Below are 24,925 nucleotides of genomic sequence, written 5' to 3' on the forward strand. Positions count from 1 at the left end.
TACGGGATTCCCGATGGTCAGTACCCCGATCCCTAGGTGCATTCGAAACAAGTTCGAAGTGGCGCCTGTGCCCCGAAAAGTCCATCCAGTTCATAACGAGGGCAGACACAAGGCCAGAGCAGCAGCCATCCTCAAACAGATCAAGCAACGAGACATTAGAGCAAGCTTCGTCGACGCCGCGGAGTACAGCGATGGGAAGACGTTTGCCATCGTTGTGGTTGACTCCAGCGGCAAGATTTCCAATTGCGCCTCCATTCGCACTTCAGACCCCAGAGTCGCCAAGCAAGCCGCCATCGCCCTCGCCCTGATAGATGGTCGTGGGTCCGAGATATATAGCGATTCCAAAACGGCAGTTAGGGCTTTTCAGAAGGGTTGCATCGCCAAGCAAGCTGCTCGTCTTCTTAGCAGTTCGAGTTGATATGCTCTCACGCATCATTCAATCCACTGGTTTCCAGCTCACGTAGGGTCGGTCGAGGGTGCTCCCCCGAACCTAAATGAGTCTGCTCACGAGGCTGCGCGTGACCTCACCGACTCCCCTCCTCCCTACGGCCACAGGGACGCTCCCGCTACTCACAACGACATTATTAAATTCTTCTACATGTCTAGAAAGGTCTTTCCGCCCCCTCACCCCAAGTTGAATAGGGGCGCAAGCCGTTTCGCTTAGGCTTCTGCAGACCAGTACGTATCCGTGTCTGTTCGTTCTCCATGAGGCTTACCCGGACGTGTATCGCGACGACGCCTGCCCCTCCTGCGGGCAGACCTCCACTCTAGCGCACATGCTGTGGGAGTGCGGGTCGACATACCCCAAGTTCATCAAGGAGGAGTGGGACTCGCTTCTGCGTAGCCCCGCTCTAGAAAAGCAAATCCTGGCTGTCCGATGTGCCCGCGACCGGGCCGGTGGGCTAGACCTGCCGGTCCCGACGTGGGACTAGCCGGGTGCGCGACGAGTTCGCGTCCTCGCCGGACCTGCAATAAAAGTTTCTTCACTCACTCACTCCCGTGACAATTGCCCCTTCCCACGCTTGTTATGCTTCACCGCGTAGCATTCCTGTATTGAGGCGAAGCTAACTTTCGAAGACTAGCATTACCCAACGCTGAGCTTTGCGAGCTCCGAAGCCAATCGCGAAGATTACAAAGGCGGAGTCGGTGCCATTGCTGACAGCGGCGAATTCTTTCAATTAAAAACACGGCACCGCAGGGCAAGAAGCTAGCGAATGTAGAAGCAGCTAGGCCTAACGTTGTGCGGTGGTGACTACGGCTGCCAGCGGATCTGCGTGCGAGAACACCGGTTCGAGGCGGCGAGATAATCGAAATGGCGGCGGTGGTGGCTTTGATTAATGCCATTTCAGACCTGCAGTCAGCGCAATATACATTGACTCTATGGAGTAAGCGGTGGTGCCGCGAAGCCGAGCGAATTATCGGGCATGTCCGAAAAATCAGGCGTCTGGAAAAACGGTCGTTACTTCCTCTGGCAATACCGTGTGCCGATGACACACGTTAATGACGATTCGTTGCGATTCGTCTATTACTGGAGCCCACTGGAGCCAGCATTAACACGACTTTCGTTCCCTTTCAATAAAATTATAGCTAGTTTTTCCTGATAGAAACACAAATTCCCTGAGTTTTCCCTGAATATTTTCAGATTAGCCAAATTCCCTGAGAATTCCCGGTTTTCCCGATTGGTAGACAGCCTGGAGGATAAATGTTCTTTAATGCTCTTGTAGCGGCAGCAGCATCGGCGTCGCACGAGAGATGACGTAGACACTCGCGCCTACACGAGGCACGAGCGGCTGGCACGCTCCGGCACGGGCTATAGCGTTCCATGATTTAAAAGAATGCTACGCTAAGAGATCGAGTGTCGGTTCTTCCTCTCTTGCGAGAGCCCGAGACTTTACCGGTCTACGTGGTCGTTCGTCGCCACAGTTTGGTGACTCCGGACGTGATACTGCCATACGCTCATACCAACGCTACGAGAGCTCAAGGCCAGAACGCTTCCGAGGAACGCGGTGAGCCCCCCTGCCATCGCTGGCAGTACAGTACTGGGACCAGCATCCTTCGGCGTGGTTTCTTCAGGCCGAAGCGCAATTTCAAGTCGCTGGTATCCGCTCTCAAGCCTCGAAATTCCATTACGCCGTCGCAGCGCTCTCGCCCGCCGCCATTGACGAGGTAGATTTGTTGAACTCCTCATTGTCTGCCACCGCCTATGACGATCTCAAGGCAGCACTGCTGCAGCGCACAGCAGCTTCACAACGTTCTCGCATCCAGCAGCTTCTGTCCACTGAAGAACTCGGCGACCGACGCCCTAGTCAACTTCTTCGCCGAATGAGCCAGCTGCTCGGAAACAACCCGAGATCCATCGACGACACGATGTTGCACGAATTGTTTTTGCAACGACTCCCGGCTAACGTGCAGATGGTCCTGGCGTCAGCCTCTACCATGGACCTTACCGGACTTGCCGCTTTGGCCGACAAATTCATGGAAGTAGCCACCCCAACCATCGCAGCCACGGCACCGTCTCCAGATGACAATACAACCGTCCTGCAAACTCTTCCCTGCTCTTCCGCAGTGCATGTCTCCGCTCGACTCCTTGTGTGAGGGCCTGGAACGCATCATCTGTGGAGCGGAACATCGCCGCACGTCTCGTCACCCACGCAGCCGTAGTTCCAGCAGATCAAGACGCACGGGCACCCGCAATGAAACCTCAACTACAACGCCTGGCGTTTGCGCTACTACCACCGCCGTTTTGGAAACGACGCTCGTCACTGTCGGCGTCCATGCGCTTAGCAGGGAAACAGGCCGGCCGACCTCTAACGGCGACGAGTGGTCCGGCCCAGCACACAAGTCGCCTTTTCTACGTGACGGACAGAGTTCCGGGACAACGATTCTTAATCGACACAGGTGCTGACGTCAGCATTCTTCCCGCAAAGCACTCCGACAGAAAAGCGACACCTGTCTCATGTTTGCAAGCCGTCAACGGCACCAGGATTCTGTAACGTATAGTAGTTCGAGTATTGAGACTGATTACGGCCGATTCTGTTGGGAACACACACACATTTATTTCAACGAAACTGCAGCCATCTTGGAAGCCCCCTTGAACCCCAGGGTTGCCTTCCTTCATTCCAAAGAGTGCCATACATGGACACTACATCATCCCCTCAAGGAAGGAAAAATCAGTTTTGCTTAAACACGAAGTCTTTCAGGTGCCTAGGTCGTTGCCTGGATCGTTGGGGGTACCGCTGTGAGATGGTCTTGGGAGCTGCTGATATGGCTTGGCTAGGAGTAGCTATGCTGGGGGTTGGGAGGTCACTGTTACTCGGCACAGCTTCATCATCCAGATATGGCATGTCGGTCGGGTCCTGATGTCGTTCCACTTGAACTGTGCTTGCATCTTTGAAGAAACTTGAGTTGTGACAAATCGACACTCCATCTCTGGATGCTGTGATTCTGGAGCCATTGACTTTGGTGATTGTGTATGGGTGTGGGTCATAGTAAGGCGAAAACTTGTTTGACCTGTCCTGTTTACAGAGGACTTGTTGTCCCACACACAGCTGGTTGTTACTTGTATGCCTCCGAGTGTCGACGTACCACTTGTTGTATGCTTTTCTTTTAGTGTCATTCTGTCTGGCCTCATACTGAGCCATATGTGAGTACCAGCGACAAGTGTCGGTAGAAGATTCTTCATGGGTCTCCCAAACAGAAGTTCAAACGGAGATTTTCCTGTGGAACTATGGGGTGTGGACCTATAAGCCAGGAGGAACGACTGAAGCTCATTAGTCCAATCCAAGTGGCTGACACGACTTGCAAGTATAGACTTCTTGAGGGTGCGCATGAATCTTTCTGCTTCCCCATTAGCCTCTGGCCACCGTGGAGTGATGCGGTGATGCTTGAACCCGAGCTCACTGGCGAACTCTGCAAAACTCTCACTCTGAAATGGTGAGCCATTGTCTGACTTTACAACTTCTGGACAGCCGAACTGAGCGAAAACAGTGCGCAGTTGCTTGATGACTGTAGGTGCTGCAAGAGTGTGTAGGATGCTAACAACTGGGTACTTGGAGAAATCATCCACCACTGCCATGGCATACTTGCCATCAGGGAAAGGGCCAGCAAAATCTAACGACAGTTCAGTCCACGGGCCTCGAGGCAGCTCCTGGATTGGCAAGGGATCTCGATGGTGTACTGGTGTGTTTGCTTGGCATGCCAGGCAACTCTTAACTGTCTGGTCCACCAAAGAGTCTATCCCTGGAAACCACACTTTCTCACGCAACAGCTGTTTTGTCTTGACAATGCCTTGGTGTCCTCGATGTGCAAGATGCACTGCCTTAGTGTGAAGTTGTGCTGGCAGTACTATCCGCGTGCCTCTTAACACAAGGCCTTCTTTGGAAACTGACAGTTCTGTCGCAACGCGAGAGAAGGGCATCAGAGTTGTGGTCTTCCAATCTTTGCTTTGCTGGGGTTGCTTTAGGGCTTTCTTGAGTGAGTTCATCACCGGGTCAGCAAGCGTTGCTTCGGTTACCTCCTCTCTGGTCATGGCACGAGGCAGGCTATGAGACACAATGAAGTTCACATACTGTTCGGCGACAGACTCCATGCACCGATATGGTGACGTGGAGTTTACTGGGTGTCGGGACAAGTAGTCAGATGGGTTACTTGGACCACTAGTGTGTTGCACTTCATAGGTGTATTGTTGAATTCGAAGTGCCAAACGCTCCAGTCGTGCTGAAGGCAGGGAGCGAGGGTTGCTGAGAATGCTGACCAATGGCTTGTGGTCTGTCAGTAGGCGGAATGCTGTCCCATACAAATAGATGTGAAAATGCTCAATTCCCCACACCACGGCCAGCATTTCCCGTTCAATTTGAGAGTAACGTGCCTCCACAGGAGAAAGAGCACGACTCCCATATGCTACCACTCTGGTTTCGCTTCCGGATGTCCGCGTGAGAATGGCACCAAGGCCATGAGGAGCAGCATCTACAATGAGTGTGATGTTCCTTCCTGGATCGAAGTAGGCGAGAGTTGTGGCCTCGGAAAGCTTTCTCTTCAGTTCGTCCAGGGCGTCTTGCTGTATGTCTGTCCAACACCAGTCCTCTCCTTTGGCCGTGAGTTTCCTGAGTGGTTGGGTGAGGTGGGCCAAGTTGGGTATGAACCGACCACAGTAGTTAATGAGCCCGAGGAGACTCTTCACTTCAGTGGCGCTGGAAGGTGGTGTTGCACCTAAGATCGCAGACACCTTAGTGGGGTCCGGTTGCACACCGTTGCTGGAGAACATGCCCGAAAAATGTAAGTTCCCGTTGGTAGAACTTGCATTTCTTGACGTTCAGTGTGAGACCACTTGCAAGTAGGCATTCCAATGTGGCCTTCAAAGCCTTATCATGTTCTTTCTCAGTCTTTCCATACACCAATATGTCATCGCTTACGTTGAGCACGTTGGGGATGTTAGTTAGAACCTGACGGATGGTGTCCTGAAACACTTCGGCTGCCGAGTTGATTCCGAAGTTGAGTCTCTTGTATCGGAAGAGCCCAGCATGTGTGGAGAAAGTGGTGATCACACGGGATGATGCGTCAAGTTCTAGTTGGTGGTACCCATCTTTCAGATCGAGTTTAGAGAATAAGATGGAGCCGTTCAAAGCAACAAAGATGTCGTCCACTGTGGGTGTGACGTGTCTCTCACGCTGGATAGCTTGGTTGGCACAGCGCATGTCAACACACATTCGAATGTGCTCGGGGTCATGCGGCTTCGGTACTGCGACAATTGGCGATACCCAGGGGGTTGGTCCTTCAGTCTTTTCGATTATGCCAAGGGACTGTAGCCTTTCGAGCTCTTTTTCCAGTGGCTTTCGCATAGAGAAGGGAATGCGTCTGTGAGGTTGGGCTACTGGTTGGACACTGGGGTCAACATGGAGGTGCACCTGGAAGTCCTTTAGACAGCCCACTCCCTTGAAGAGGTCTGGGTAGGCCATCCTCGGATCCAGTCTGTTGGTAACGTCTCCCACACTATACGTGATCTGGACTAGTCCTAGACGGGAAGCTGCAGAGAAACTGAGCAGTGGTGCACAGTCTCCAGACACAACGTAGAGAGTTTCATGGCTGCTGCTCTCCTTGTAGGTCATGACAACATCAAGCTTTCCAAGTAGTGGTAAAGGAGAACTTGCCCCATAAGCAAATACTTTCTTAGATGTCTTGGACAGCGTTTCCTTGCTTAAACGATTTTTTAAACTGTTCGAACCGACGACAGACACGGTAGCGCCAGTATCAATTGTAAAACGGACGTCCTTGCTATAAAGTTTGACGTCCACCTGTGGAGATCCCGTGACTGCGTGACAGTGAGAGGAGGTCATGAAAACGTGTTCATCACTGTCAGGGCTGCTGTCGCGCACGACTGCGTATACGGCTTTGTGTGCTGAACGACACACACTAGCAAAGTGTCCAGTTTTGTGACACGCAGTACACCGTTTGCCGAGAGTGGGGCAACTAGAGCGTCCCTTATTGTGAGGCCATGGTTTTCCGCAGTTGTAGCATGTCGCGTTTGCCCGTTGATGGCGCGGAGGCTCACGAGTCCGTGATGGCTCTTTCCCATGGTGCTTCGGCTGATGAGGTCGCGAGGTGCGTTCGGAGTTTACTGCAAGTGTAGACGCTGACGCCGAGTTTTCCTTACACTGCCGGCTTTCTTGCTCGATCACGGAGATGTCGTGCTCGACCTCTTCAAATAACCTGCCTTGTTTGAGAATTCCTTGCAAGTCGAGGTCATGCTGCATGGCATACCGGCGTAGACGTGTCGACGTTGTAGACAGCAATATTTGATTCTTGATTTCGGTGTCGTCATCGGCGAAAGCACAGTGCCTAACAAGCTGTCGTAGCCTGGCGTAAAATGCGTCGAGCGACTCGTTTTCCATTTGCTTGGCTTGACGGAAGCGGTAAACCTCGAAGGTAGTGTTTACTCGGGGTGCGAAATAGTCATCGAGCTTCCTACGTGCTGCGGTGTAGAGAGGGGTTGCGTTACTGGAGCCACCGGTGCTTGAAATGGTAGACGCAGCTGCGGGAGGATCGGGTAGTGCACAGTTTATGTCATACACTTCTTCCCCCACGTAGTGTAGTAGTATGGCCGTCTTCCGGGCATCGGCTGTGATACCGCAGGCTACGATGAAGTTTTCGAAGCGTTTCACCCACTTCAACCACTCGGTGCCGACGTTGTTGGCATCAGTGGCACGCGCGTCGAAGAAAGGGAACGATGGAAGCATGTTGTGCGCCATACCGCAAAGTAGAAGCTTCGACAATGTGTGTTGGTATCTTCGTTCTGCTTAAAATCGTTGCTTGGCAGCCTTTGCGAAGTTCAGACGCATCCTCGTCGCCATTGTAACGTATAGTAGTTTGAGTATTGAGACTGATTACGGCCGATTCTGTTGGGAACACACACAAATTTATTTCAACGAAACTGCAGCCATCTTGGAAGCCCCCTTGAACCCCAGGGTTGCCTTCCTTCATTCCAAAGAGTGCCATACATGGACACTACAGATTCCAGTTTTCTCGTCACGCTCCGTCATGCTAAACCTTAATGGCCCTCGACGAGCGTTCCGCTGGATTTTCCTGGTTGCAGACGTCCGTCATGCAGTCATTGGAGCAGACTTCTTGCATAACTACAGACTCCTTGTGGACATCCAACGACGCCGTCTCATCGACTCCGTGACCCAGCTATCCGTTCCTGGCGTCCCATCATCAGGCACATCACCCATAGCGCCTATTTCTACCATGTTGGGCGAACCTTTCGCCGCGCTCCTACGCAGTTTCCCACTTTGACGCGCCAGCCGGACTGGACGCAACCGGTGCAACATGACGTGTGCCATCGCATCGTCACCTCCGGCCCACCGGTCTATTTTCGACCCCGGCGTTTGTCCCCGGAGAAACTCAAGATCGCTCGCGCGGAGTTCGAACACATGCTGCAATGGCATCATCCGCCCTTCCTCCAGTAACTGGGCATCACCACTTCACATGGTGCCTAAGAAGACGGGAGACTGGCGCCCATGCGGCGATTACCGGGCACTAAACAACGTCACAGTTCCTGATCGCTACCCTCTACCGAACATTCAGGATTTCACGGTAGCGTTGCACGGTGCGACGATCTTTTCTAAGATCGATCTCGTTCTTGCCTACCACCAACTACCGGTCGCTGAAGAAGACATTCCCAAGACCACGATCACCACACCCTTCGATGAGGATAGCAATAGCGGCTTGTTGGTACGGCATATCTTATTTTGTTATAGCGCAAGCTTGACAAGGACAAAGGAAGACCCATCAGACACACACATACCGCGTGTGTGTCTGATGTGTCTTCTTTTGTCCTTGTCAAGCTTGCGCTATAACAAAATAAGATATGCCACACCCTTCGGTCTTTTCGAATTTCTCCGCATGCCTTTCGGTTTACGGAACGCGGGCCAATCCTTTCAGCGTTTCATCGAGGTTTGCCTTTCGTTTTTGGATACATTGACGATCTTCTCGTCGCAAGCTCTTCGGCAGAAGAACATCTTCACCACTTGCGGTTGTTGTTTTCACGCCTTGCCAGTAAAGGAATTGTCATCAACGCCGCCAAGAGTGAATTCGGTCAACCCGAACGCGAGTTCCTTGGTCATATCGTCAACGCTAACGGCATTCGACCTCTGCCGTCCAAGATTCGCGTCATCGAAAACCTTCCCCGGCCGATCACACTCACCAAGCTTCGCCAATTTATTGGATTTGTCAATTTCTACCGCTGATTCATTCCCGAGTGCGCACGACTTATGGCTCCGCTAGACGCTCTCCTGGTAAACAAACGCAAACAAGTGCTTCAGTGGACTGAAGAGGCCACCGACGCTTTCACAAGAGTCAAGTCTGCCCTCGCCGACGCCACGCTGCCACTCAAAGCCAGACGCACCCACTGCCATCATGACCGACGCTTCAAACACCGCCGTTGGCGCCGTTCTGCAGCAATTCATCGACGATGCGTGGCATCCACTCGCTTTTTATGCGAAGCATATTACGAGAGCTCAACCCAGCTCCTCAGGCGCGGCGGTGTCGCCTTCGATACCACGTGACACCGTGACGTCACGACAGGAGAAACGGGGCTCCAACTCGCGCCGTCGCTCGCGGCGGTATATAAGCAGCTGCGCTTGTTTCTAGGTGGCTTTGGCTCAACTCTTGCTAGATGGGCTGGGTGGGAATCGAACCAGGGTCTCCAGTGTGTGAGACGGAGACGCTACCACTGAGCCACGAGTACGATGCTTCAAAGCGGCACCAAAAGCGCCTCTAGTGAATACGGTGTTGCCTTAGAAACGAGCTGTTTCTAAGGCTCAGGCATGCGTCGCTTGCGCAGGGGCACATTTCGTTGCCGCGCCGAACGCTGCGTTGCTCGACGCTCACCGCTTCCAATGAGGGGCGCGTAGTCGCTGCGCCGTAGCCCACTGTCTTACACCCCTTGGCGGGTCGACGGGAACGCTGTCGCGTTCCACTCTTGAAGGCGAAGCAGAGTAACGTATGAGTTGTTTCTTCGTCTAGCCGAACCAAATATAGCCAAGCAACAGCAGTTCACCAGGCTAAACAGTGGTTCAACAACTAAAATAAAGGCTAGTATGCTTCGCATCCTGGGCTTAACCTTAGCTAAGCCACAGCCATTTTTTTTTCTCCAAGAAACTGAAGCCTGCGCAGTCCCGCTACAGCGCGTTCGGCCGTGAATTACTCGCTGTTTACCTGGCTATGAAGCATTTTCGCCATTTCCTAGAAGGCCGTGCACTCACTGTCTTGACTGACCACAAGCCCCTTGTGCACGCAACGAATCGTTCGGCGTCCTGTTACTCGCCCCGCAAGATTCGACACCTTTCCTACATCTCCGAGTTTACAACAACGTTCCGCCACATCAAGGGCACCGACAACGTTCCAGCCGATGTTCTGAGTCTGGTCGATGTTTCTACGTTGACATCGGAACCTTTCATCATCGAGGCCGACTTACTCGCCAGTCAACAGCGTGACGACACTGAACTTCGTAAACTCCGGAATTCGTCAACGTCCCTGAAATTGGAAGACGTCGTTGTGACCCCAGATGGTACGTCCGTCGTCTGCGACACTTCTAACGACACACCTAGACCATACATTCCGGCATCCCTTCGCAGACGTCTATTCGAAACCGTGCACAACCTGTAGCACCCTGGCATACGCGCGACACAGAAGCTTCTTTCCAGTCGTTTCGTTTGGCCTCGGCTAAACGCGCAAGTTCGCGATTGGGTTCGCTGCTGTTTGTCGTGTCAACGTTCGAAGATCCAGCGTTACCCCATTCCGCCTGCCAAGTCTTTTCTTCCACTGGATGATCGTTTTGACACCGTACACTTGGACCTCGTCGGCCCTCTCCCACCTTCGAAAGGTTACTGCTACATACTGACATGCATCGACCGTTATACACGGTGGCCAGAAGCTACACCTATATCTGACATCTCAGCGCCCACTGTTGCAGCAGCTTTCGTGTCTACCTAGATCGCAAGGTTTGGCTGCCCATCCACAATAATCACAGATCGTGGTTGACAGTTTGACTCAGCACTCTTCAACGAGCTACTCAAAATACTCGGAACGACACGTTTTCGCACAACTGCTTACCACCCGCAGACCAATGGACTAGTTGAACGTTTTCACCGGCATCTCGAGGCCTCCCTTATGGCACATGAATCACCAGAGAAGTGGGTCCTGCATTTGCCCCTTGTCTTACTTAGCATCAGAGCCACACTCAAGAGCGACCTAGGTTGCTACTGTCCTGAGCTAGTTTACGGCACTTACCTAAGCCATCCATGCGATTCCTTTGCAGCCACCACCAAAACACCTATGCCATCACCTGCCAACTACGATGCTGAACTGCAAGCTTTCTTCAGCGAGATACCACCCACACCTACATGTTCGCAAGAAGCAAGGTCTCCATACGTTTCTCCTGCACTCACCTCTGCTACCCACGTTTTCGTGCGTAACTGTGCCATGCGGAAGCCTTTGCAACCACGCTACTCCGGGCCGTATTGTGTTCTAGAGTGTCGTCCGACGACGTTTGTTGTGAATGTCAACGGCCGATCAGACACGATTGCCCTGGAATGTCTCAAACCCGCCTACATCGAAGCACCTGCGCCATCAGCTCCACCAGTATGCGACGCGACCCTGCTGCATCCTTCGTCGCCGCCTGCGCACGTGACACCCAAGACCAACACCAAGACACGTCGCGTCACGTTGACTTTGCATCGTTCGTCGAGCTTTCCTCCTCTCTAGGGGGGGAGCCAGCAGCATCGGCGTCGCATGAGAGATGACGTAGACGCGCGCGTCTACACGAGGCACGAGCGGCTGGCACGCTCCGGCACGGGCTAGCGTTCCGAAGGAGATGATTTAAAAGAATGCTACGCTAAGAGATCGAGTGTCGGTTCTTCCTCTCCTGCTAGAGCCCGAGACTTTACTGGTCTACGTGGTCGCTCGTCGCCACACTCTTATACACTGGGTTGAACAGGGTTGCGTGACATAATGGAAGCTCCAAAAGTTGAACAGCGTGGTGTCGTGAGCTTTCCGACAGCTGAAGGTGTTTCCCAAAAATGATTTAGTAGCCATACAGCTACCTTTTATGCCTTTTATGTTGAACATCGCACTTGACTGGCCATTGTGAAGTGTTGGAGCAAACGGTTCAAAGAAGGACGTGAAAGTTGCAAAGACGATTCAAGACCGGGCTGAAGCCATCGTGCAATCACCCCCAACACAATATCAAAGGTTGATCCAATTAGACAGGAATGGAGGATAAGCACTGACGAACTGTCAGAGCGTGTGAACGTCAGTCATGGTTCAGTTTACACCATAATTCATGAACACCTCGGTTATGGACTCTTGCATATGTGCAATGGATGCCCAAGATATTGAACAACCGCCAGAGACAGAGGTTCAGTGCTGCCTTGACTCATATCTAATCCGGTATCACAATAAGGATGATGACTTGTCTGCAATTGGGACCAGGGACGAATCATAGTTCCCCCAGTACGAGCCTGAAACACAACGGCTGTGGGGTTCTCACCCGTGCTCTTGGGACAAAGGAACAACACAGTAGTGCAAACAATCACAAGGGCATTTATTGCAGCTTTCATAGACTAATGCCTGCTAGCTGAGTTGCTATCCACAACACATATGCAGTGGACGCGCGACAAATCGCGGAAGTCCGACTCACCGAGACCGAATAACGAGCGAATATGTTCGCCCCATGCTGGACACCAACGCCTGATCGTTCGCGCGTATGGTCACGCGAACGGTGGCGCGTTCGAACGGTGGTGTTCATCCATCTCAGGGTAGGCCTCACGAGACGGTCTCGCAGAAGCATGGATCGGCGCACGCGCAGAACGTCCGCGCTGCTTTCCGATCCTGAGCCAAAGAGGAAGAGTCTTCTCCTTTTTGCGCCCAAGTAACCCGGTTGTTAGGTGGCGTTAGCAGAGCCACACTCGCGCTATCTCTTGCAATGCACTTCAACCAGACCGATTGCCGCTGGCACCAAGCCACGCGGCGAAGCCGGATTACAGGAGACGGGAGCTATGCAGGAAAACAACATATCAGGGAATGCATGAGAGTACCGCATACCCACACGTACGGCAAAGCTTACAGTGGAAACGTTCCAATTCACCACCCCCAAAGGAAGCAAAGACTGTCGTTTTTGCCGGAAAAGTGTTGTTGACTTCCTTTCAATTATCAGGGGCCATTCAATAATGTTGTATCCATCCATTCATCGAATTTGCTAAACCTGGAGAGACTATCAATCGTTTCCAATATTGTGAAATGGCGGATCGGCTCCGTGTTGCAATCAAGAACAAACGACGTGGAAAATTGAGGAATGAGGTCATCTTGCTCCACAACAATGCCCGTCCCCATGTCACTGATGCTGTTAGCACAAAACTGGCAAAGTTCAAGAGTGAAAAGCTGCAACATCTGCCATACAGCCCAGACCTGTCGCCTTGCGACTTCCAAATATTGAGGCATTTGAAAAAAACAACTCAAGGAAACCAGATTCGTGTTGGACGATGACTTGAAAGGGTCAGTTACAGAAAATTTTTGAAGCAGCAACCCAAGGAGCTTTTCGAGACAGGAATCACGCGACTCGTTTGTCAGTGGGACCAATGTCTCATGGAGACTGCTTTTAAATAAAGTACCCCGTTTGTCGCATATTCGCATTGGCTCACTTTCATTTGACTCACCCTTGTATATGTTGCAGAATGCCTGCTTTTTATGTGTTCTCTGTTGCGACTATAATTTCGGTGCAATTACTCACAATACACGACCAGTGACAGCTGCTCCTGCACAATACATTGTTACAAAGGAAAACGTCATTGAGATTTATCCCTGGCCATTGCAAATGTACGAAGATGTAAACAAGATTCTTGAATGACAAAGTTTCGTTAAAATATTTGTCCTCAACTTGTTCATTTCATGGCCTTTACATTTTTCATATCAGCGGAATGCACTGCGTTGCTAGTTTCAAATTGATATATTTCTAAAATTCTTGTGATATTTTATTTACTTATTAAATAGACAGATAATATGGAATATTAGTTAATTCAGGCACAACTTTTAAAACATACGAGTACATTCTTTTATGAAAAAATACATCTTTTACTTGTCTTGACAGTGCATAGCGTTCAAGAATTTGTTTGCAGCACATCTGGCAATGACAATGCAGTTATTATTCACGTATTTGATCCCTTGACAAATTCTATAAGGAGGTTGCCGATACGCCAATGTGAGCCCCCCTGAACGAAATTTTTGGAGACGCCACTGACAAACACATCTGCCGAGCTAAGGCTAACATTCTCTGAACAAGGTCAACGTAGCCTCAAACTCAATTCGAACAGCTGGCAAGGGCTGACAATAGTGCATTTCGACTTCAGAAGCATGTTTATACTTATTTGAAGTGTAAATAATTATGGGGTGTCCTGACTAACATTAGCCAAGCTAACAACATGGTCGTCCCACTCTTCTTGCAAAACACAGTAGGTCTCATAACCACATTTTTCACATTGTTTTCCTTTTCTCTTTCGTTCAACAGATTGGCTAATGTTAGCTAGAACACTCAGTATGTAAGCAGAGACAAATACTGTGGCAATCACACTGTCTATGCAATGTTTTCTCTCACTGGTTGATTTCACGAAAGCTGGCAGTTTGTCTCGTGCGTCAATCTGTAGTTGGAACAACACTGCTGCACACAACAGGTCCTTGGCATTGTTGTTCAAGCTACTGAGGACCATTCAAGCTTCTCTGCATAAGTTAAAAGGTAGAAAGAACGAGTAAAGTTGCTACGAAAATCGGACGAACACACCAGCCAGCTGCTGCATTGCTTACCAAGTGTCCCTTCAATATGTCCCCTCTGAACTGGTGGCACCGTCACACAGTCACTGTTGGCAGTGTATGAAGCTCTTCCGCAGAGTGACCAAAAAGCTTTGTCACCAGTAAAAAAATATCAAAGGGCTCTGATATCGTCGACAAGGCATGACACAGTATCTTTGGTCACTGACACTCAAATTCAACTAAATGATTTCGTTTCTTATTGAAATGTTTTTTTCGTCGTTGAAAGTTCCTGTTTCCTGATAATTCAGAAAATTTTACAGCCCCTTCCATGTAAGAAATATCTTTAGACGCCTGTACTTATCTGTATAAAAGGTCAAATTTCAAGGTAATAAAATTTTGATACTGTAATAAAGTAAGGTGCTATTTTTACCAACTTCATTATATCAAGGTTTACCCATGTATCTAGTACTTGTTTGCACTAGACCTGGGACGTCAACTGTGCAAGACAGCAGGCAACACCTGATACATAACCAGAGGCCCATGTTATGTAATCGGCAAAACAGCAGCTGACAGCTGTCGAAGAATGGGTGGAAGAGCCAAAGAAAGCTTCGCTTTAAAATGTGCATGTAAGAAACAGATAAATATGGCAATAATTCATTGAAAGCTACTGCTTTCGCTTGAACATATATTCCTAGTGCAGGCTGAAAATAGGCACTGACGAGTGGCGATAACGTGTTTGCTGCATTCACTGTCTGTCTCTTCTACAGAAACTGCAGCTATTGGTGTCACTGTTTAGGTCAGGCACATTTGTGCCGACCAGTCAAAGTTAAAGTTATCTAGTGAGTGCCAAGTTCATGATCAAAATAATGAGTTCTGGCCCACAGAAATGTATGGAACCTTCAAAAAGATGAAATTATCCGGCAAATTGAATTAGCCAAAGTTGAATCAGTAAAGGTCTAGTGTAGCTGAACCATTGAGGATGTTTGTGTTCTGAAAATTTGGACTATTTCTAACATCATGTTTCTTGGTGAACAGTGCCACTGATCATTGTGAAGCAGCACCTTTTGTATATATGTATCCATAATGGTCAGCCAATCTTGCATGAGCTTCGTACATGGAAGTGTAACAAGCATATCTCGGGCATAATCTTTGTTGGCCTGCCAGGCTCGGTAGGTAACATTGGTCACCGCACCGCAATAAACACCGACGAGCACAGCTGCTTGGCGGTCAGTCATCGTTCATCACCACGCTGCGGAGCGTCTTTCTAACGGAGGGTGCTTCGAGCCCTCCCTCGTTCACGAACCCGGGCAGATCATGACAGGAAGTAAAAACTAAGACACAGCACAATTACAACCCATAAATGCAAAGCATAATGCCCTGCCTACGGACACTAAGATGCAGATAAATTTTGCAAGATCAATGGAATCTTTAGTGCACAGCACCTAAATCAGAGTACATGCAGTGCATGCATCTTCTTTTTTTTCCCGCTCAGAGCACAGGTGAAAAAAGTTACTTATATAGCATTGAAGTGGTACAGTGTTTCACATATTCACACTGTGTTTTTAACTCAATTGGAGACCTGCACAAGTGCTGGATTGTACAAAGCAAACGTGCTGGCAAAAATAAGTTATAAGCTGTTTATTTTCATCCTGAGGTGCTCTCTATGACAGTACTTGAAAGAAGGAGAGAAAACACCAGCAGAGGTTTCAAAATGTGCTGAATCTTAGTGAGAATAATTTAGAACCATGTTAGTTGGAATCCAATGTCACTACTTCAGTAAGCGCACCTTGGTTCACCCGCAGCCCACAGCCAGCACAGCGGTAGTTCTGCTTGGCAAGTTGATCCTTGCGCCTGCACAAAGTGGCTGTTCATCAGTGGCTTCTCTTGCTGTCCTAGCTTCATTGAAGTGGTGGCTACATTAAACTACTATGCCGAATTTTACTTGCAATGTACACCTAGCTAAATTTGTGATTTCTTTCTAAGTGGCCACGACACAATTTCTATCCTATTATGAACACACAATTTTTTCCTGACTCCAAAGTCTAACTCTAGCTTGAATTAAACATTTCAATGAATTCTTTTTACTTAAGATGGTTTAATTTTCCTCGACTCTAACTCGACTCGACTCTAACAGTATCTAAATGTATGTTCATCATTTGGCCTGCCACCAGCAGACGCACTGCAGGAACTAACTTTTCCCATCATGGTAAAATGAACGATCTGCAGTTTTTATTCGTTTGGTCTTTACTTATACATGACATTTGTGTCATATAACCAATTTTCATGCACCACAATATCGTAATATAAGCAAGCCAGTACAAAAGCCTCAAGGCTGCTTCCTTTGGCACTTAAACATTGTTATTATTTTTTCGAGAAAGGAAAACCTGTACAGCAACTGTCATGACAAGCAATGCACTTGTGATTCATATCTGTGAATTTGAATATGCTTGCAGTGGATGAAGCACCAACGTAGGTACAAGAGCAAGTCTTGTAAGGGCCAAAGGCATCACAAGACCCTAAAAGGTGGGTTTCAGCTAAATAAAAAAAGTGCTATATTTTTTTTAATATGTGACATACCTATTCATTTCTATTTTTGTCTCATTTTTATTTCATTTTTTTATGTTTTTAGATTGTGTTCTTGCTCTGTGGTCTTGTATTTTTGTTGTAACACCACCTGCTTGGTCCTCGGACTGTTTTGATTTATGTTAATCTCACCATCTATAGTGCTGCATATCAGCAATCAGATATACTGTTTGTTTATAATTTTATTGGGTTTGTTTTGTTTTTCTTGCATATTCTTTAAATTGTGTGATGCTACGCTGCTCTTAAAAGTGAATGTTTTCTATGGATAAACTTCAATTAGTAGTTGGCACATGTACAGTCCCTTTACATTCTTATCATCATTTTGCACCAGTTGTTCCCCCTCCAACGTGACAAACTATGTAGCTGAAAACACGATTCTTCATATACTTGTTTCAACAACTGTCTGATTATTAGAAACAGAATTTGAGACAAATAGATAATTTCTACTGACCAAGATTCTTTGCGGTGGCTACACCAGGAATTGTGCGATAACACACTGGTTGTTTCATATGGTTTTGTCATGCAATGCGTAAAGAAGGCTTTCTAGGAATGCATATTGCTTCAAGTTTGTAGACAGTTGCTAGAGTAAGCATTTGAGAGTGGACAGGCATTCCCTAATTGCAATATGTGCTATTAAATTTATCATAAAAAGTAATTGTGAGACTTGGTCACATGCATTGTCCACAATGTTAAAAGGCAACTTAGCTGTTTAAAAACATTTGGTGAGCCATCTTTCGTACTGGTGTCACTAACACCACAGCAGTGGCAACAAAACATTTTGGCATATTCGCAGCATGACAAGTGTTTAAAATACCATTCCACAGCACTTACTTCAGTTCTGGTTGCATGTTGAAGATGATTTGCGCCCTTGGTGGTGCCCACTCGGAGTTCCCTCGGAGACGCATCTGTGAAAGTGAAGCTTCAAGTGGAACACTGCACTGGGGTAGGGGAAGTACACCAGGGCCATCATGAAACATGGAAGCCATGCACTCAGCAACTAAAGAGTTGATCACTCTTTGCACGTTGAGTCCAGCTTCCTAGAAGCGTACTGACTGCTTGTGTGCCTTGTGAATCTAAACTGCAACATCAACAGTGGCTCAACTTAGTAAAAATGCCTTAAAGCGCCCCTCACCAGGTCTGGCCATTTTGAGCTGACAAGTGCAGAGCATACAATGCGTGCCGACGAACGTGTTTGTAAAGAATTACATTGCTACGGGCTGCGGAAAGGTCTGAAATTTCAATCTGAACGCCATTTTTCCTTCTTGCAGCTGCTGTGCTCCAAGCTGGACAGTGACGTACTCGCGTCCCTGTGCCTACGTACTCAAGTCTGCAGTGTGACATAGCTCATGGTGACATGTGACTTCGAGAATTATTCAAGGCACCATCTGTTATTTGTGTGATCTGTTGCTTGAATTGACAAATTGAAGTTTGGAGAAATAATAAAGCACACAAATGGAATGTCTGCGTGTTTTTTGTTTTACTTTGCACCGAAGCAAGAGAGATGTACTTCCGCTTCGTCTGCTTGTTCGCACGATTGCGAAGTCCTGTGCGCAGGTACCGAAACTATGCCATTTTCTACCGTGTTACAGCGCATGATCATGCTCTGTGATCCGCTTGTTCTGCCTCAGTATTCATGCAGCACTGAATTATACTGCTAGTCATGTGTCCTTCTATGCAGCAAGCAAAATCGTGCGCTGTGTGAAACCAGACAATCAAAAACCAATCAAAACAACTCATGCACACCACTGAAAAAAATAAAAAAAATAAAGCGAGGAGAAAAAAAGAAATGAAGGCAGGGCCCTATGACGTATGTGTCATGCAATCCTCGAGGTCCGGTATGGGAGAACACAGGGAGGGAATTTCGCTTGCAGAGGCTAGACGGGGCGAGTGGAGAGAGCGTCTTGCTTGGCAGTGGAGCCCACCTGTTGATATCACGGGTTCGCGGCACTGAAATATTTCTATCTCGGCTATTAATGAGCCGATTTGAAACATGTTTATGGCAGAACACTCCCCCCAGAGGACATGTAACAACTTCCAGCATATAACCAAAATTTGCTGGGGGGTCTGGTGAGGGGCCCTGCAATATTTTTTTTCAGGCTACCATATTTGCTCTATATCTATTCTCAGGATGTCAAGGGACAAAAAGCCAAAGGAATTAAAATACCATATTTTCCAGATAATAAGTAGTTTTTTTCTCAAAAATTCTTGGCTGGTGCATTTTATACAATGGCGTGACTTATTTATGCATAAAACTATGCATGCTGGCACGACCAACATGAGTGTTCTTTCTTTCTTGAGCATGCCATGCCATAGAAGTGCCAGCGACGTGCCTACAACATCTCGCAAAAGTTATTTAGAGGCTGACAATGGTGACCAAGCGATGCTGTCTGATGAAGTGGCTGAACTTTTTCACTGCGTCGGAGGTCAAGGCCTACAAAGGCTTTGAGCGAGGTGCAATAAATGTTGGTTTTCTGGACCACAGAGGAGTGTTGGCTGAAGCTTTTATTCCGCTAGAAATTGCAGTTAGTAAATATGTTGTTTATGGAAATTTAGTGCTCTGAAATCGGCAAATACGGCACTTTGCAATTTAAGTACGTTTCATTATGCCGACAAGTAAAAGTAGGTGCGTCTTATACACTGGTGCAACTTATACACAATTTTTGTTTTTTTTAAAACTTGGGAAGCAACATATAGAAAGGCGCGACTTAAAGTCCAGAAAGTGCAGTAATTAGTGCACACGAGCCTAAGTTGTCAGCCAGAGAAATTTAAAGTACAAGTGTGGAAATACAACTGTGAAATTCAAAGTAGCGGATAAAAAAAAATTTGCATTTCAATAATCCGATGGCATACACGGTCAGCATTATAGATTTTTCACTGCCATGGATATAATTACTTTTCAAAGACTTTGTGTGTAGCATTGTAGTACTGGAGGCACCAACATCTATGGGTGAAAGTGCTACTGGCACTTCGTGATGATAGCGTTCAACTTCTGGTATACAGTCACCCTCACAAAGTTCCACCTGTAGCAACAGATGCGTCAATGTCTATTGCATGAGGAATGCTGCTGCACATAGACACTAACGTGTTTCTTGCCCGATGCATGAGGCCTCGTGAGAGTTATTCCATCTTCTAAAGTGAATAACCAAGAACACCGACGCTTTGTGTCATGGAATTTTTGAAATGGGTTATTTCCTTTTGTGGAATTTATGATTGCTCAGTTCCTGTATGGTCCATAGTTTTTTACAATAAAAAGGATTGCTTCAATAAGGGCACTTGGTATGCTCCTTTGAAATACCAAATATTGCATCGCTTGGTGCATGTACAACATTACTGCAGCGCATTTTCAGCACCTGGACATGTAGGTCAATAGTGCATGGTTTAGCATAAAATAAGAAGCGACCTTAAGGTAATGTGTATAAGAAAAGGGCTTAGCTATTTGTTCCTTCAGTGTGGCATTCATAAATTATATCAATATTTATGTTCGCTTTTGGAAAACTATACACATATCCAAAGCGACGGTCAGACCTGTATTGTAGCAGAGGGCGCTAAGAATATCTGGACCTAGACAGGCTGCCAATGGAAACTGACCCTGGCAACCTTTAAAAGCTGAACTTTGTCGAGTGAGGCTAGCTTAGCAGGACTCTTTGAGGAACTATCAGACATCGTTTGGGATATTGTCACGTGGTAGTGACGGTGAAGAAAGCAAAACGGTGAATGGCAAAACTAGCATTTCATTGGGCGAACTTGTGCCCACAAAAGCACTCAATGGAGAGCGATAGCGGCGAACACGATCGGCGGTCGTTGAAATCTGATCAGCGGGTCAAGCGCGTCGTCTTTTATACATCAGTCGTCGAATGTTCCAGAGTAATCACTGGGACCAGCGTGCCTTCCACAAAGTTCTACACCATTCGCATTGCGCATGCATGGAATCAGACTACACAAGGTTCGGCGACAACAGACAGTGGATAGAAGCATCGATAACATTCTTGAAACTTCCAATACGATAGCATTTGTTAGGTGGTGAAACGTGGTCACCCGATAAAGATAAAAAAGTACACGTGTCAATACCATCCTCTTGAAAAGCATCGACCCAATGCTGCAAACAAATGAAAGTAATAAACAAAAACACCCATAGCAACGAAACAACAATCTAAGGGAGTTCATCAGCGTGCGTAAAAGGTCTTGAGACACACCACGTGGACCACTTTAGATTGTGCGCGGTGCCACTGTGAATGCGAAATGCCGTCTGGCACAACCTCATAGTCCAGTTCGCCAACACGTCGGATGATCTTGTAGGGCCTGAAATAGCATCGCAATAGTTTCTCGCTGAGTCCTCGTTGACGTATTAGGGTCCAAACCCAAACACGGTTGCCAAGCTGCTACTGGACGTAGCGTTGTCAGAGGTTGTAGTGTCGGCTGTCAGTAGGCTGCTGGTTCTTGGTCCATAGGCGGGCGAGCTGTCGGGCTCCTTTGACGCGCTGGAAATAGGTGGCGACGTCAAGATTCTCTTCGTCAGTGACATGCAGCAGCATGGCATTGAGAGTCGTCGTTGTGTTCCTGCCGTAAACCAGCTCGAACGGCATGATCTGTGTTGTTTCTTGCACTGCCGTTTTGTAAGCAAAGGTTACGTACTGCAGCACCACGTCCTACGTCTTGTGCTTGACGTCGACGTACATTGCTAGCATGTCGGCAAGGGTCTTGTTCAGGCACTCCGTGAGACCATTCATCTGCGGGTGGTAGGCAGTTGTCCTCCTGTGGCTTGTCTGGCTGTATTGCAGAACGGCTTCGGTGAGCTCTGCTGTAAAGGCCCTTCCTCTGTCGGTGATGAGGACTTCTGGGATACCATGGTGCAGCACAATGTTCTTGACGTAAAATTTCGCCACTTCGGCTGCACTGCCTTCTGATAGAGCATTAGTTTTTGCGAAGCGGGTCAGATAGTCTGCCACCACGACGATCCACTTAGTTCCGGATGTTGATGTCGGAAACGTTTGCAACAAGTCCATCCCGATCTGCTGAGATGGTCGGCAAAAAGGTTCGATTGGCTGTAGTAATCCTGCTGGCCTTGCCAGTGGTGTCTTGCATCGCTGAAAGTCTCAGCATGTCTTGACGTACCGGGCGACGTCGGCGGTCAGACGTGGCCAGTAATACCTTTCCTGTATCCTCGACAGCGTCCGGAAGAATTCGAGGTGCCCAGCGATTAGATCATCATGTAGGGCATGCAGTACTTCTGGACGCAGCATTGACGGAACAAGAAGGTAGTTGGCGTGGACTGGTGAGAAGTTCTTTTTCAAGAGCAGGTCGTTTTGTAGCATGAACAAAGACAATCCGCACCTAGGGACAATGTCGGTGTTCCCTTATAAATACTCGGCGAGGCTTTCTAGCTCCAGGTCTGCTCATTGCTGTTTAGTGAAGTTTTCCGCGCTTATTATTTCAAGGAAGGCGTCGTTGTCTTCGTCGTCTTGCGGCGGGGAATCGATGGGGGCGCGTGATAGGCAGTCGGTGTCAGAGTGTTTTAGACCGGACTTGTAGATTACCATGACGTTGTATTCTTCCAGTCTGATGCTACACCGCGCCAGCCGTCCTGAAGGGTCCTTTAAGTTAGCTAGCCAACACAATGCATGGTGGTCACTGATGACTTTGAATGGCCTGCCATATAGGTACGAACAGAATTTTGCTGTAGCCCAAATGATGGCGAGGCATTCCTTTTCAGTCGTAGGATAATTGCCTTCCGCTTTTGACAGCGACCAGCTAGCATATCGCCCGCTCAAGTCCGTCTTTCCTATGGACTAGGACAGCACCGAGGACTAGGCTACTGGCATCAGTGTGGATTTCGGTATCGGCGTCCTTGTCGAAGTATGCAAGTATGGGTGCCGACCACATGCATCATTTGAGTTCTTGAAATGCGTCGGCATGCGGCGTTTCCCACTCGAACTCGACATCGCATTTGGTTAGATGTGTTAGTGGTTCCACGATGCGAGGAAAATTTTTGATGAAGCGCCTATAGTAGGCACACATGCCAAGAACTCTGCGCACTGCCTTCTTGTCGATGGGCTGTGGGAACTCTGCAATGGCAGCTGTCACATCCTGGCCACATCTTCCATTGTGAAATAGACAAGTTGCAGTTTGTTGTCGCTGTTCCAGCTCTTAATCGTAGCAACCCTCTCATACGTCTCCAGCTAGCTTTCCGGGTCTTCAAATGTGAAACCGCAGAACGTCGGTGGCTCCCTAGGCTGCTGCAGAACTATTGGGGCCGCTGCGGCTGCCATTGGGGCTGTCTTCTTGGTCGTCTCTGGACGATCTGCTTGTTGTGTTTGGTAGAAGTTCATGTTCCGAGGGCAGCTGCTTTAGCCGGCAGCTTGCTCAATGTTCTGGGACAACATAGGTGTTGTCCTTGCGGTGCGGGCTTGGATTACGGCTTGTCGGGGGCGTCCGGTACATGAACGTAAAGCACCTCCTCTATGTCACGTGGTAGTGATGGTGAAGAAAGCATAACGGTGAATGGCGAAACTATAGTCAGCTGCAACTTTAGAAAAAAGGAGGCATTTACTCCTCTGAGGCGAATGCACACGAGCACCCACCAATGGGCGCGCACTCTGGACTGACGTCATGAGCCGAACAGCCGGTCACCCCGCCAACGGAGAAGATGGCTGCCCACACGTTGAACTGGGCCAAGTGGGGTCAGCTGTGTGTGCCAGCACCTTGTCAGAGTGAATTCCCGAACTGTTTGTGATGGCCTATGATGCTGGAAATATTACTGCGAGCTTACGATGCACCTTTCTGCCGCTTGCATTTATTCTGAGCCGTGATCCGGCGAAGAAATATTGCAGCGAGCGTTGCTAACGCTGCACTACACTTTGCCTGAAAACAGGATCCCGCGGCGACACATCGCTACAAACATACATCCTGCGTGTTTGTTACATGTTGTTTTCTTTCGCTCCCGAGAACTGAATTTAGCTTGAACAATCATTGTCAGCACTGAGACAGTTGAGTGTCTAGCAGCGGTGTTCAAGCGTTGTGTAGCACCGTCGATTGATTGCTGTCCACTAGTGCTCACTGCACGCGCATGCTGTAGGATGTGTGCTGTGACACAATCACGTATAAGGGTGTGCTGCCAGCGCTCGATATGCTTCCCCACAATACAGCTCCACAAATGACTTTTGTCACTTGCAATGAAGCTGAAGAGCAGAGGACGGGCAGCGCTGTAGAAGGCATGGAGTTATTTTTTTCTTGCGATCCAGCAGGTGCTGTAGCACCTAGGGACTGTATTAAACCAATCATCAAAATACAAAAGCCCTTATTTATACCGAGAATTGTGCGTTTGAGAAGTGCGACATTTTGAGCAGGACTATTTTAGTCGCGAAGGCATTCAGCTGTCGCGCTTTGGTCATCTGGGCGGGGCCTCCCCTTTTTTCTAAAGTCGTACCCAACTACAGTGTATTATTGGGCGAACTTGTGCCCACAAAAGCAAGTTACACTCAATGGGGAACAATCATAGTACCTTGCTGGTGAAGCAGCGCACAAACACGGACACAGTGAAAACAAGCAGGAATAGACGACACTCGCTGGGAACAATAGCGGTGAACACGATCGGCGGTCGTCGAAATCTGATCAGCGGGTCAAGCGCATTGTCTTTTATACATCAGTCGTCGAATGTTCCAGAGTAATCGCTGGGACCCGCGTGCCTTCCACAAAGTTCTACACCATTCAAGTCGCGCATACACGAAATCAGATTACATAAAGTTTGGCGACAACAGACAGCAGATACAAGCATCGATAACATTCTAGAAACTTCCAATACATGTAGGCGCGTCCTGCGCTGAGCGATAACATTTGTTAGGTGGTGAAACGTGGTCACCCAATAAAGATAAAAAAGTACACGTGTCAATATCATTGGCTCTAGAGAGATTAGAACAACTGGTGAAGCTTTTACAGTGCTAACTAACGGCCATGTCCTCTGCTATAGAGGTCTCCCAGAAAAGAAGCAATACGGGGTAGGATTCATAATCCATAAGGACCTAGTGGGCAACATTGATGAATTCTACAGCAT

The 24,925-nt window shown here is 48.4% G+C and overlaps 1 protein-coding gene across 5 annotated transcripts in view; it reads right to left on the minus strand.

Moving 5' to 3' along the window:
- Window positions 1–24,925, minus strand: part of Rubicon (run domain Beclin-1-interacting and cysteine-rich domain-containing protein rubicon) — a 461,889-nt gene that overhangs the window by 158,582 nt on the left and 278,382 nt on the right. For all 5 annotated transcript variants that reach the window (XM_070531460.1, XM_070531458.1, XM_070531457.1 and 2 more), the window contains 2 exons: window positions 17,710–17,783; window positions 16,082–16,146 (listed from right to left, as the gene is read on the minus strand). In XM_070531460.1, coding sequence (XP_070387561.1) covers window positions 16,082–16,146; window positions 17,710–17,783 — 139 coding nt within the window. The remainder of the gene's footprint in view (window positions 1–16,081; window positions 16,147–17,709; window positions 17,784–24,925) is intronic.

This window comes from Dermacentor albipictus, chromosome 1 (genome assembly GCF_038994185.2).
Source record: "Dermacentor albipictus isolate Rhodes 1998 colony chromosome 1, USDA_Dalb.pri_finalv2, whole genome shotgun sequence".
Lineage (NCBI taxonomy): Eukaryota > Metazoa > Arthropoda > Arachnida > Ixodida > Ixodidae > Dermacentor > Dermacentor albipictus.